The 14,683-nt window shown below is 35.8% G+C and overlaps 1 protein-coding gene across 1 annotated transcript; it reads left to right on the top strand.

The window, feature by feature from the left end:
- The first annotated feature begins 7,589 nt into the window (after positions 1-7,589).
- On the top strand, positions 7,590-14,474 carry LOC122029629 (syntaxin-22-like). The gene is made up of 7 exons (XM_042588699.1): positions 7,590-8,019; positions 10,631-10,724; positions 11,657-11,796; positions 12,946-13,020; positions 13,731-13,888; positions 13,962-14,062; positions 14,138-14,474. The coding sequence occupies exons 1-7, from the start codon at positions 7,850-7,852 to the stop codon at positions 14,201-14,203; spliced, it is 804 nt and encodes a 267-aa protein (XP_042444633.1). The 5' UTR covers positions 7,590-7,849; the 3' UTR covers positions 14,204-14,474.
- The last annotated feature ends 209 nt before the right edge of the window (positions 14,475-14,683 follow it).

Here is a 14,683-nt window from a genome sequence, read left to right as displayed (position 1 = left end):
ACCTTTACAAACTCACACAACAAACAAGAAGAGAAGAAGAAGCAAATACAAGTAAATCTTACAAGATCATGTACAATAAACCCTAGCTAGCTTCTTCCTCTTGCTTGGGATGCCTCTTGACCTTGGAAACGTTGTTCCAAGAAGCTTCAAGAATTGGCGGTGAGCTCTGGAGAAAAACCCTCTGAGATCGCTGTGTAGATCGAGAGTGAACAGTGCGAGATCTACCGAAGGAATCGCACGCCAACGACTTTATCCAGCGCCAACGGTTGGATCCCAATTGATCGGGGAGGCTTTGGATCGATCGGTCGATCGATCCAGAGCGCCTCTGAGTTCTAGGGAAACGCCTAGATCGATTCACTGATCGATCCAGGGCTTATTGCGTAGAATCGCACCTCCCAATCAATCGCTTGATCGATTGGGAGCTCTGGATCGATTGGCTGATCGATCCAGCGCTGTTATGTGCGATTGCGAGCCTCTCTCAATCGATCCACCGATCGATTGGAAGGAAGCTTGTCGTGGGGACTCACCCAATCGATCGGCTGATTGATCCAGCTCCTTGATTTTGCCTAGAATCAAGTCCAAAGCCCCCTAAACCAACATCCGGTCACCTATAACCTGTTGGTACATCATGCCTAGCATCCGGTCACCCTTGACCTGCTAGAACTTGCTCACCAAGTGTCCGGTTAATCCCTTTGACCCACTTGGACTTTTTTTCGTGCCAATTATCCGGTCAATCCCTTTGACCTACTTTGACTTATCTCCACCAGGTGCCCGATCAACCTTGATCCACCTGGATTTCCCGTGCCAAGTATCCGGTCAATCCCTTTGACCTACTTGGGCTTCCCAACACCAAATGTCTGATCAAACTTGATCCATCTGGATTTCCTGTGCCTGGCTTCACTCACCGGGACTTTCACCTAGCTTTACTCACTAGGATTTTCCTTCTGCCTAGCTTCACTCACTAGGACTTCTCATTTGCCTGACTTCACTCACCAGGACTTTCCATACTGCCTAGCTTCACTCACTAGGTCTTTCACCTGGCTTCACTCACCAGGATTTTTCAGCTGCCCGACTTCACTCACCGGGACTTTCACCTAACTTCACTCACTAGGATTTTCACTTCTGCCTGGCTTCACTCACCAGGACTTTCCAGCTGCCCGGCTTCACTCACCGGGACTTTCACCTAGCTTCACTCACCAGGATTTTCCAGTCAAGTATCCGGTTAATCCCTTTGACCTACTTGACTCTCCTTCACAATCTCACCACATGAACAAATGCACCTGCAATCTCCATGTCTTGTCTTCATGTATTGTCAAATATCGAAATCCAAACATCAAGACTCGAGCTTGACTTAGTCCAAGCTCAGTCAACTTGGTCAACCTTGACCTGAGGAATATTGTACCAACATTTTAGGCTTATGTTAGGGTTGTCTAAGTGTTTGATTAAGCATTCTGTAGATAAAAACCTAACTTTATACCTAGTATCACACAATTGACTGATACTTAAAAGATTATATTTGAAATTTTCAACAAGTAAAATATTTGTAATAATAAAGTCAATTTGTAGTTCGATATTACTTATGCCAATTATCTTGAGTTTGTCATTGTTTCCAAAGACAACTGTTCCTAGGCTTTTGTAGGTGAGTTGAGTGAGTTTTGTGTGATCTTCAGTCATATGTTTGGAGCAACCACTATCCAAAATCCACCTAGTTTCCTACAATAGGTAGGAATTGGGGTTAGTCTAAATTTTGGACTTATAGTCATTCTTTATATTTGATGAGAGTAAGTTGAATGAGATTTATTAGAGTGTATTTTTAAGTTAAAAAATTTAATTTAATTTTTAAAATATTTTTTAAGTTAAAAAATGTAAGTTTAATTAAAAAATTTTAATTTTTAAAATAATTTTTAAGTAAAAAAAATTTAAGTTTAATTTTTAAAATAATTTTTAAGTTAAAAAAAATTTAAGTTTAATTTTTAAAATAATTTTTAAGTTAAAAAAAATTTAAGTTTAATTTTTAAAATAATTTTTAAGTTAAAAAAAATAAGTTTAATTAAAAAAATTAATTTAATTTTTAAAATAATTTTTTAGTAAAAAAATTTAAGATTAATTTTTAAAATAATTTTTAAGTTAAAAAAAATTAAGTTTAATTAAAAAAAATTAATTTTTAAAATAATTTATAAGTTAAAGAAATTTAATTAAAAAAAATTAATTTAATTTTAAAAATATTTTTTAAGTAAAAAAATTTAAGTTTAATTAAAAAAATTAATTTTTAAAATAATTTAATTTTAGTTTAATTTAATTTAATTTAAATTTAATTTATTTTAATTTAATTTAATTTAATTTATTTTAATTTAAGTTAATTTAATTTATTTTAATTTATTTTAATTTTAATTTAATTTTATTTTTAATTTTAATTTATTTTGATTTAATTTAATTTAATTTTAATTTAATTTAAGTCCTTATTCATCTCACTTGATCTATGTTTTCAATCAGGTAATCCTATAATTTTGTGAGATGAATTAGGTTCAATTTTAGGGTTTGTTTTTAACTTATGTTAGATTCAGGTTTAGCTTTGGGTTCAACAAATAGACGTTCTCTGGATAAACTTCTGGGCTATGGTGAGTCACTTGGACATCATTAGAGTAACTATGCCTTTGAGGTTTTCCAAATAGTCATATCCACTGTACTTAGTACAAAACCTTGGTCTAACTGGTTAGGATCCATAAAGGGTAACTTCGGTCAGTTCCACTTAGCCAAATGCACCAGGTCGAAGTCATATCTTCCTAGATATGCATAGACTAAGCTTCCCTAACGTACTATCATCCAAAACTTCACCAGTACTATTTTTCAAGTTAAACTTGAACCCTTTTTAACTAGTCCTAATTACCCTGTTGGGTAGGTTGGTTAGGGTTACCCTACCGGGTATATTAGTGTTGGAGGTGTCAGTTATTCTGGAGCCTCCCCTGAATTAATGATCGTTAATTTAATTTTTAGTTCTAGGTTTATGTCTATTTTTTTTATAATTATATTTTACTTGGTAATAGTTTAAATTTTGGTGAGTTCTAGTATATTTAGATTTTAATTTTTTTTGTTTAGGTTTGTATTCTGATTTTTGATTTGGTTTATTTGACTTTATGAAATATATTTTATCTTTAGGGATATAATATTGGTTATGTCCTATTTGCGTGGTCAAACACGCTTTCGGAACCCAAGCTTTATTCGTTGGTTTGTATTGTGTTATTAATGATTTAAAAGTTTTATTTGAGTTCGACTTATATCTGAGTCTAGTTTTATTATAACATGCTTTTTGATTATTTAGGATTAAGTCTAAATTTTTTGATCTGGTAATAAATTTTTCTAACGTATTTTTTAAATTATTAATTTCTAATTTTAATGATGAATTCTTCTCCTCAAGTGTTAGATCTTGAGTTGGTTTATTATTTACAACTTGTTCCTAGAGGATTTGATTTTCCTCGAGAAGCAATTTGTTTTCATTTTCTAATTTATTTAACTTATTATTTAAGCAAGAAATAATTTTAAAAAACTTTCGGTTTAAGGTTAGGAATACCTCTTCGAAACCTTTGGAAACGAGTACAGACTCGTGGCTCGATTCGGGTTCGGACCCGTCTTCCGATTCGTCTTCCGACTCAGCTTCGCGGGCCATCAACGCGAGGTGGCTCTGGTGCTTCTGATCTTTTGCATCTGATTCGTCCGAGGAGTCGTCCCACGTCTCTTTGAGGGCCTTCTTTTTGGTCGGCTTCGGTTTGTCGATCTTCAATCTTGGGCACTCGTTCTTGTAGTGTCCTTTTTTGTTGCATCCGAAGCATGTCACGTTCCTTGTATCGGCTGGCGAACTTATCCTAGTATTATGAGATTTTACCGATAGAGATAAAGGATACCACTCCTTGTTCCGCGTAAAAATCATCCCTCCATGCTTGAATTGCTGGATCTGACACTAGTTGTGATCTCGTCTGGCCATGGCAAAATACGACGGAGACAAATTCCGTGGGAGGTATATTGCTAGAGCCCGGTAACAATCGCTAATCACGACTCAGTCATGATTTTTCTTAGCAAATAAAGCGAACCAGGGCCAAGTGGCTTAAAATAGTCATCGCAGAGAGATTTCAACATAAATGTAATTTCCATACACTTACAATCTCTTGATACCATTGTTAATTGAAATGCATGATATAGAACATGTAAAAACTTATAGTGAACTCATCGAATTGATTCTTCAATATAGATTTGATGATTTGGTGGTTGTCGTATGAAGGACAATTACAGTTTGAAAGGTCCTTCAATATTCCACAGATTAAATCCCTCTCATACTTGCTTCAGATATTCTTTTTCTCCACAAGACACGGTCTCAGCTCTCAGCAACTCAACAACCAAGCATCACTTCTCACTTGGATGCACACACCTATATAGGTGCTCGTACCCTCCTTAAAACTTTTGCACAAAGTGCAGAACTGAGAGGTAGCCATAACCACGTCTGCACTACTACCAATAAAATAGATATTTACTATTAATTATTGAATTAAATAAAAGAAGTATTTATTTTAGTGGTGGATTGTTTTATATTTATTTATGTAAAAATGAATATCTATATAAACTTCATAATATATTGGTGTAATTATGATTTTAATATATAAATTGTTATATATAAAAGGATTAAAATCATATATAGTATATTTAAAATATCCATGATTGATTAAAATATAAATTTTTAATTGGTAATCATTAATGCAGTTTGCTGACATTATGAATACGATAGTCTTATTCGGACAGTCAGTGTAGTGACACTAAGCAGAGACATTTTATATAATATGATTATATAGGATAATGACCAAATGTCATTTAAGTGTCTATATTTAAAGTACCGTTATAAAGACTTAAATTAACATCGCTAAGATGATCATATGTAGATAAATTTAAATCCTGAGTAATCATAGACTCCTTGTTTGTATTAATAGGTCTCTTGATTTGTTTGCTAAAACCTATTTTAATAATAGGCGTAACACTTACATTTTGGAGATAATTCGGTTATACATTCAGCTAGGAATATGATTTATATATACAAAATTTGTAACTTCTGAAAGGATGCTAAAATAGTTCTCTTGAGTGTTGATTCTAATACTAAATAGTTTGAGTACTCTAATTCATAATTAAATTATGAATTAATTGTTCACTAGTGAATCAATGATATTTAAGGTTTTAGAGACAAATAGAGAGGTAAAACAGTAATTCCATCGAGCTTTATTTGTGAATCATGAACGGAGAGTTGATCAACACATAATGATTATATCAATGGATTATTCAAATTTTTTGAGTAAATACATTCCATAATTCTCAAGAGTATAATTCTGAGTTTTAGTGGAATAATCTTGTAGTTAATAAATTAGATAATTAATTAAAGAGCTTTAATTAATTTTATTTAAATTTATCGGAGCTTAAAATTATAGGTCCATGGTCCCCAAATCGTATTCCTATAATCCATAAGGATACTCTTAAATAATTAATTTGATTAATTATTTATTCTCATAAAATTTATTAAATAATAAAATTGTTGATTATTTAAAATAGAAGGAATATTCTATTTGTAATTTGATTATAAATGAAATATAAAAAGGAGAAATAAAATATTTGCTAATATTATAAATATTCTCACAAAATTTATAATATGTATATATGTTTTTTCTTTTTTCTCTCCCACTTTATAATACAAGTCTCCCTTTTCTCTCTCACTTTATAATATCTTTCTTTTTTCTCTCCCACTTTATAATACAAGTCTCCCTTTTCTCTCTCACTTTATAAGATCTTATGCTTTATAATACCCCCCGACCGCTTAAAATTATAGGTCTATGGTCCCCAAATCATATTCCTATAATCCACAAGGATATTCTTAAATAATTAATTTGATTAATTATTTATTCTCACAAAATTTATTAAATAATAAAATTGTTGATTATTTAAAATAGAAGGAATATTCTATTTGTAATTTGATTATATATGAAATATAAAAAGGAGAAATAAAATATTTGCTAATATTATAAATATTCTCACAAAATTTATAATATATATATATATAATTTTTTTTTCTCTCCCACTTTATAATACAAGTCTCCCTTTTCTCTCTCACTTATAATATCTTATGCTATATAATACACCCCCCCCTATGAGAATTTTTCGTGAAAAATTTATAAAGTTAGTCTATACTTTTGTCCATCGGTTGATTCAAAGAATTAATAAGGAAGATCGTGTGTTGAAAGAATTTCGACGACCTGCAAATCTGAGACACAAACTCAAGATCAAAAAAATATCCGGTAATGATTCTAATCTTTTTTGTAGAATTGTAAATGTTTTGTTGTGAATTTTTTAAAAGTGTTTAATCTAATTTTTTACACATTCGGTTGTGCATCAAACAATTAAATACCAACACAAATACTTTCAAAATTCTAACCCTAACTCTATTAAAGATGAAAAAAATAAAAAAGGACTAAAAGTCTTTTAAGTCTCCGAAAACATTTTAAATGACATTTTTTTTTTGTTCTGAAATTGGACCGTTAAGAATAAGCCTCATAATTAACTATAGATCTTCAACGAATTTTGATTCAATATATTATAGGTTTCATAATTCAATTCGAGTCAAAATTTATAATCTCGCAAAGCTTCCATCGATTCTGTTAGGATCCTATTAATTCTGTTCCGATTCTATCAATTTTTCTCTGATTTTATTATAAAAATCAATTCTGTACAATTTATGATTGATCTATACTTTAAATAAAAAGGACTAAAAGTCTTTTAGCCGAAAAAATTTTAAACAACATTTTTTTGTTCTAAAATTGGACTGTTAAGAATAAACCTTATAACTAACTATATATCTTTAACAAGTTTTGATTTAATATATTATAGGTCTCATAATTCAATCTGAGTAAAAAATTATAGTCTCTTAAAGTTTCCATCGATCATGTTCTGGTCCTATTAATTCTGTTCTGATTCTATCAAATTTTCTCTGATTTTATTATAAAAATCAATTTAGTATGATCTAGGATTGATCTATAGGATCATACCATTGTACCATTGTGATTTTACAAACATGGATAAAGAGTATATGCATTATTATTGATGCAAAGATAGGGTGGCTCATGCCATTATAGACATAGTTTTCCAAATATTCACAGCTTGATTTCAAATTACTACGATGCATTATATGATATTCTTTTGATAGGATGATAAATCTAAAATGTTGAACGGTTGGATCCTCAAGTATTTTCGGATTTACTTGGATGCCTCAGAATGTTCGTGGACCGGCTCAGTCTTCCCCCTCTTAAATTTTAAACAATTTTATTATGATTTGATACACATAAATTTTCTTTTTTAAAAAATAAAGAAGTACTCAACTAACTGATTTATAACCGAACGTGTTCGACGATCCACGATTTCTATCACTGACTGTTTGGTAGCCAAACAATCAAAATCAATCACGCGGAAAAGGAGTAACTTGCGAAAAGGGTCAAAATGAGGGGGCTAACTGCGATATATGACAGGGACGTTTTTGCATATATGCCCGGCGCGTCGCGTGGACATGCTTGACTTCTAACTCCGTCCCTTGGTAGCGTCTCCCGTCTTTGACTTCTTCCCAGCTCGAACCTTCGCTTCTTCGCGACCTCCGATCTCCACTCCGTTGACGTTCCCGCAAATTCCCATCTGCTCCCCCATTCTCCTGCTGAGTTTTCTTGGTTCCTTGCTGCGCGTCTTGCGCCAATTGAATCGGTTGCGGATTCTAGGTTTTGGATTCGGTCCGGTTGAAGTCATCTGCGCGCGCGCGCTTGGAATCGAGAGGGAGAGGATGAGTTTCCAGGATTTGGAATCAGGGAGGCCGCTCATCGTGCGGCGGCAGGATTCGACGCAGGCTGTCGCGGCCGGGCTGTTCCAGATTACGACTTCCGTCCGTAACTTCGAGCGCTTGGTCAGCACGATCGGCACCCCCAAGGACACTCCCGACCTCCGGGAGAAGCTGTGAGTGTCATTTTCTCCGCGGAATGCTGGTTTGGGTAGGGTTACGAGAACGGTTTAGGGCTAAGTCTTCGCTTTCGCTGAAAATATTTTCGGTAAAATGTTTTCCGAATGTTTTGGTGCAGTGTGGTCTTAAAATCCCTTTTGGTCGATAAAAACACATGTTTTTTCTTTTTTGGGAAAATGAGTTCCCAAATGGATTGAACATATTCAAATTGGTTGAGTCAACTGGACTCTGATCCGTCTAATTGGACTCTGATCCGTCTAATTGGACTCTGTAGCATTATCTAAAAGTTTATATATATTTATATATTATTCAGTATCAAATGGAGCCTAAGAATGAAGATTATTTTCACTCCCTACTTTGCTGATTGTTGGAAGAAACAATCTATTGTTGGAGATTTATGGGGTATATATTGAATTAAATTTAACTTACAGTCGAGATGACCTGAGCGTATAATCTCAGGCTGTCAGCAGGGGTTCGTTTCTGCTGCATGCCGAAGAGTGGCAGATTGGACTGAGCAGCCGAGCAGACAGATCGGCCGAGCAGCGGGTCTGTGTTGCCGAACGGGCAGAGAATCTCAAGCGGACTTAAAGGTAGGACGGGCAAGCAATAGATTGACCGATCGGGCAGTAAGGCCGAGCAAGCTTAGCCAGACAGAGAGCCGACTGGGTGAGAGACCGGTCGGGTGAGCAGACTGGCCAAGCGAAAGGTAGGCCGGGTGAGCAGACAGGCCGGGCAGGCTAACAGGTCGAGCGATCAGACAGGCCGGGCGAGCAAACAGGCCGATAGGGGGAGGAGACAAGTCGGTCGAGCGGTCAAAGAGACCGACCAGGCCGAGCGGTCAGACAGGCCGGGCTAGCAGACAAGACAAGCGAGAGGCAGGTCGGGCGGGCAGACAGGTCGCGCGAGCAGGCCGGCCGAGCAGATAGGCCGGGCGGGCTAACAGACAGACCGAGCAAGTGGAGAGGCCGACTGGGCGGACGAAGAGACTGACCGAGCGAGTGGAGAGGCTAACCGGACGAGCTGACCGAGACCTGCGATTGATGCAGTAGATTGTCCGACCGAGCAGTAAGGCTAAACAAGCTCAGCCAGATAGAGAGCCGACTGGGTGAGAGACCGGTCGGGCGAGCAGACTGGTCAAGCGAGAGGTAGGTCAGGCGAGCTTACAGGCCGATCAGGCAAGGAGACAAGCCGACCGAGCGGTCAAAGAGACCCACCGGGCCGAGCGGTTAGATAGGCCGCAGACAGACCGATCGGGCAAGTGGAGAGGCGAGCGAGCAGACAGGCTGACCCGGCGAGGAGACAAGCCGACCGGGCAAGTGGAGAGGCCGACCGGGCGAACGAGGAGGTCGACCGGGCGAGCTGACCGAGGCCTGCGATTGACGCAGTTTCCTTGAAACAGATTCGCCCCACCTCTGGCAGTGCTTTGAGGTTTATTGGGGTCGTCTATTTCCCAGGATACAACGGTTAATCGTGATTCCATCAAGCAGGAGTTGCACAACGACAGCGTTAATGGCCCGCCGTTTCACTCATTATCACTCGACCGTTTTGATTCTGCATTAATCTCGACTTTAATGTTACATAGCAGCAAAATGTTGGTTGTTCTACTTGGGTAAATTTTGCCCTTACCAGTCCGGCATTCGACGCGCGCAAGTCGTGCCCACACACGAGTCAACATGGTTCAATGCAATTCAGGCCCTGGATTTGCACCCCTGCGCACCCACGCGTGAGAGAGAGTCTCTCTCCATGCATTTGTTCACTTCCTCAATGCATGTGAATCAATATAAATCAACCAACATGCTATGAAACTCCCAATGTGGGACTAAAGTCTCATTCATAATGGAACTTCTATCCTCTTCCACCTCTTCTCCATTCAAACATATTCAACACTGATTTAATGGAGACTGTTAAGTTTGTATTTATTCTAACTGGCCTAGTGCTGGATTTGCTTGGGTGGAAACTGGAAAGATAGGAGGGAAAAGGGATGGAGAAGGGGAGGGGAAGTCTCACAAAATTGCACATTGAGCATGAACCACTCATGTCCATTTTTGTGTCACTTTCCCTCCCGTGTGTTTCCCCTCTGATTTCTATCTTTCTGCCCATGTAAAACTTTGCCTTGTGTTTACTTAGAGGAGAGGAAGCAGGGAAAAAATGTAGTTTAAATGAAGAGAAAAGAAAAGAATTGAATTACCTTGTATTCACTCTGTTTCATGTTTCTTGTTTAGTTCGATTGAACTAAACAAACGAAATAATATTACTAACATCATTTTTTATGAAAATAAAATAGAAAATTGGAAGTGATCAAATCATTTTCCCTCTAATTCTCTCCAAGTAATAAAAAACAATTAGTGATTTTATTTTTTCCCTCTCTTTTGCATCCTACTTCCATCCTAGTAAATACAATATCTAAGAATTTCTTTGGTAGGTTTTTCACTTGCATAAACCTATCTTTGTCAGTGTGTAAACTTACTGCTTCTAGGAAATCCCTTACCCCAAGCTTCTTTGTCAACTTTTTTCTCTTGTATATATGAGAAATTTCTCTACTAGTGGAGCCAATTAAGTTATAAGTATATTGCTTACTGTTGTATTCTTTTTTTTTTCCCTTTTCAGGCACAATGCAAGATTACATATTGGACAGTTAGTTAAAGATGCTTCTACCAAACTTAAACAAGCCACTGAAACTGATCATCTTTCTGAAGCTAGTGTAAGTAAATAGTACTTTGAGTTTAATATCTATTGAAGCTTGCATCTGCTTTGGTTGTATGATTGTTTTGGTTGGTTGTTTCTATCTTCTTCAGTGTGCAACAGTCAGGTGAACTGCGGAGGTAGTCTTATCTGGAATTTCAGTTTTAAGAAGCATACCATGCAGACATTTATGCCTTCGAATTTTGTAGTAGTTGTATACTGTTATTTTTTTTTTCTTGAAGCATTTTCAATAATTGACAAATTAATTTATTAATTTGGCCATATGCTCCAGCCTATCTCCAATGGATCCTAGAAACCCACTTAACCTATTGAATGTATAATTGTGTGTTAAGACTATCTTAAATTATCAACGTTTATATTTATTTCTGTACCAATGAACCGTATGATGAGTCTTTAATAAGTGGTGCACATATTATTTTTTTCCTAAGTACTTTCTCTAAGGTCTATTTGTCCGAAGTTATGAATAAAATTCTATCTACTTTCTCTCATAATAAAGAAGAAAAAAAACCCATTATATTATGTATGGTTCTTGACTAGTTTATGCTTGTGAGCTGATTACCTACTCATAATGCAATCTTGCCATATCACCATCTTGTAGACTTCCTATGTCAAGAATTTGTAGAAGGTGGCTTGTGCAGCATGTGCAATGCAATTAACCTCAAATCTAAAGTGAGATTACTCAGTTTCTCATTGTACAAATGCTCCCCTGCCATTAGAGATTTGATGGAAAGTGGATAGACTGCATGACTTGATCAAAGCTTTTATTTATGATTCTGAACTCTGGGCTATGCTTATTATCCATTACCACTAGAAACATCATGGAGATTCAACATGCATGACTATCAACCTTTCTCATTTGACTAAGAATCAATTCTTTCTTATTTCTGTCATGACATTTTCCTCATGGTTAAGCATTGTGATAAATTGCAGACAAGCAAAAGGATAACAGATGCAAAACTTGCGAAGGACTTCCAAAACATTTTGAAGGAGTACCAGAAACTTCAAAGGCTTGCAGCTGAGAGAGAAACTGCATTTGCTCCATTGGTTCCCCAAGCCGTTCTTCCACCAAGGCAGGCTGTTGTATTCAATTTGTGCACTTGAATTTGCATTGAATTTCTGCATGTGTTTTGCTTGCATTTTACATCTCAGTTGCATTAATAGAAGCATCTGTGCTACTCTTTCCATCTTTATTTGCTTTTGTTTTGTTTGTGGAATGATTTTTGTGGATTTTAGTGCTTATGTGTATTTTATTTGGTGCAAAATCCTGAGTGAAGGTTGGTTTTATGGGATTAGAAACTTCTTATTTATAAAGGGCTCTGCTAGTTCAGCTCAGTAGTTATCCCCTCTTTTCTTTGTTCACTTAGTACATTTTAACTGTATTCTCCTCAAGGATTTTTAGTATTATTAGGGTTAGAACCTGAGTTATAAACCTTGTGGCCTGTCTCTACATGGAAGTATTAAGTAATCAAAAGTTATTTAAAAAACATAATATATACATCTGGCAAACAATAAAAGAGTTAAGGAGTTAATTAGAGGTATTGAGACCTAGGGCCCCCATTCGCCCTTATTATGGTACTTGCCACATGTCACCAAAAGATTGATCTGCATATCAGGTTTAGGTCCTTGCTTCACAAACGATATTGTTTCCATCAGACCTGATAGAAGAACTGAATCATCAAATTTAACTTGAGTTGAATCATGTAGCCAAAATGCACCTATCTATGCCTATTTCTTTGATGATGATTGGGATGCTATAATCCTCCCTTAAAGCTTGACAACCTTGCTTGGTTGCTATCCAAGTCACATGTTAACATCATTCTTAATAGATGGCTTTTCGGTCTCATTCTAATAGTGGTTCCACCTTCTACGAGTAGTTCTTTGGATCCTCTATTCGTACTATATCTCCTTTAAGTCATTTTGTCAAGGCCCAAACTAAAACCTTGAATTTGTACTTGAAAAAGAGTAGTATTCGCCAATAAAGATTTAGTTGTTACCATATATTCTTCAAAGGCACCACATCATGGATGTGAATTTTATAATATTGTCTTTGGAATATTGCAACTTGTGCTAAATAATCTTTGCAACTTAGAATAGATGAATAAGAAAAGATATGAATGATGATCTGAACTTTAATTTTTATGCCCTAATGAGCATAATCATTTAGTTTTATTTTACTCTTATGCCCTTATATTAACTTGTACTCTACACAATTTGTGCAGATATGATTCTATGGGTGTGCCTGATAATACTTCCAACAAGCCTCTTGAGCAAGCTCTACTTTTGGAGTCCAAAAGGTGACTAATCTTGGTATTAATTGAATTGTAATTTGATGTGTGGCATAAAATATATATTTAAGTTGTCAATAATCCCAATCTTGCATTGTAAGTGCAATTCTTTCTCCCAAGTTCATCTTTCTATTGAAGTTTTAGAGACAAGCATGCCTATCTTAGCTAGTGAGCTCATCCTGTATGGGCCTTGATTTTGTTGCTCTAGTTATTTGGTTAAATAAACTGGGTCATGAATATATATCATTATAGTTCTTTGGTCCTTTGCATGGCTCTAAATGTCAAAAAATAGTTTAGCTCTGGTGAGTCCAATACTGTAACATAGAGAAATTTTATCAATCTTATTACTTTACTATTTGAGTAGGTGAAAGGATGTAAATTGACAATCTTCTCTCTTTAATTTCATTCGCTTATTGATAATTATAAAAAAAAAAAAACTGAGATTTCTTGGACTTAATGTTGGCCAATACCTTATCAATTATTGAGAAAATTAATCACTATGATATTAATCAATCAAAAGTTGGCCATTTTTAATCAATTTTTTGGTCTGTCTTCAATATTTTCCTTCATACACAAATTCTCGCTTTCAGTATCGGTTTGTTTCTTGCTACTTGTTTGGTGCCATTTTCTTATAGCTTTCTTGGGGTCCATTCCATCTTCTGTTTAGTCATACATTTTAGATCTAAATTTTAAGACTTCAATACATTTTGGATCTGCAGACAAGAGGTGCTTTTGTTGGACAATGAGATCGTCTTCAATGAGGCAATCATAGAGGAGAGAGAACAAGCCATCCAAGATATTCAACAGCAGATTGGTGAAGTGAATGAAATCTTCAAAGACCTTGCTGTTCTGGTTCATGATCAAGGAGTTATAATTGGTAAAGCATCTCCACTTTATGAGTAATCTTCATCTGCCTTTTATCTGTTTGACTCACTCCGATTTCTGTGCAGATGACATTAGCTCCCACATTGAGAACTCTCATGCAGCCACTGCTCAGGGGACAATCCAACTTCAAAAGGCAGCCAAAACCCAAAAGTCAAATTCATCCCTGGTAAGTTCACTTTTCAGCCTTGTGTTTCATTTTTTGTTTGTACATCTGTCTTATCCAGTTCTTCGGTTTATGTAGATGTGCCTGCTTTTGGTGATTTTTGGGATTATCCTTCTCATTGTGGTCATAGTTGTTGCGACATAATCCATGGAACAGTGGCTCACTTCAACATGGTCAATTTCTGCCGCAAGGAAGTTCAAACTGGTCAGTTTCTCTGTTAAATATTTGACAAACAAGTTGCAACTTCAAGGCTGTTCTATGCTTCTCTCAAGCTGTTGTTAAGAATGTGATCTGCATCTTTGTCCTTAAATGGTACATAATATGCTTAACTTAAGATTCTTCTTTCTCCTGCCTCTTTCAACTGTTTGATTCTTTTTTATCCACCAGATAGTTAATAAATAAATTTTATTTCTTATCATGGGGATCCTTCACATTTGTCTTTAAATTCTTGTACTATTAACTGCTGCTTCAACACGAGTAATGTAGCATCGAGAGTAACTCAACTTACCAAAGAGGAAAAGATTGGTGGAATTGCATATCAAACTGAGAATCGACCTGCTACCTAAGAATTGAAAATCTGATATAGAAAAATCAACTCATATAAATATATATCTAATTTTTAAA

Source organism: Zingiber officinale, chromosome 10B (assembly GCF_018446385.1).
Source record: "Zingiber officinale cultivar Zhangliang chromosome 10B, Zo_v1.1, whole genome shotgun sequence".
In the NCBI taxonomy this organism is placed as follows: domain Eukaryota; kingdom Viridiplantae; phylum Streptophyta; class Magnoliopsida; order Zingiberales; family Zingiberaceae; genus Zingiber; species Zingiber officinale.
Note: the sequence above shows the minus strand (reverse complement) of the source record. Positions and strands in the feature narration are given on the sequence as shown.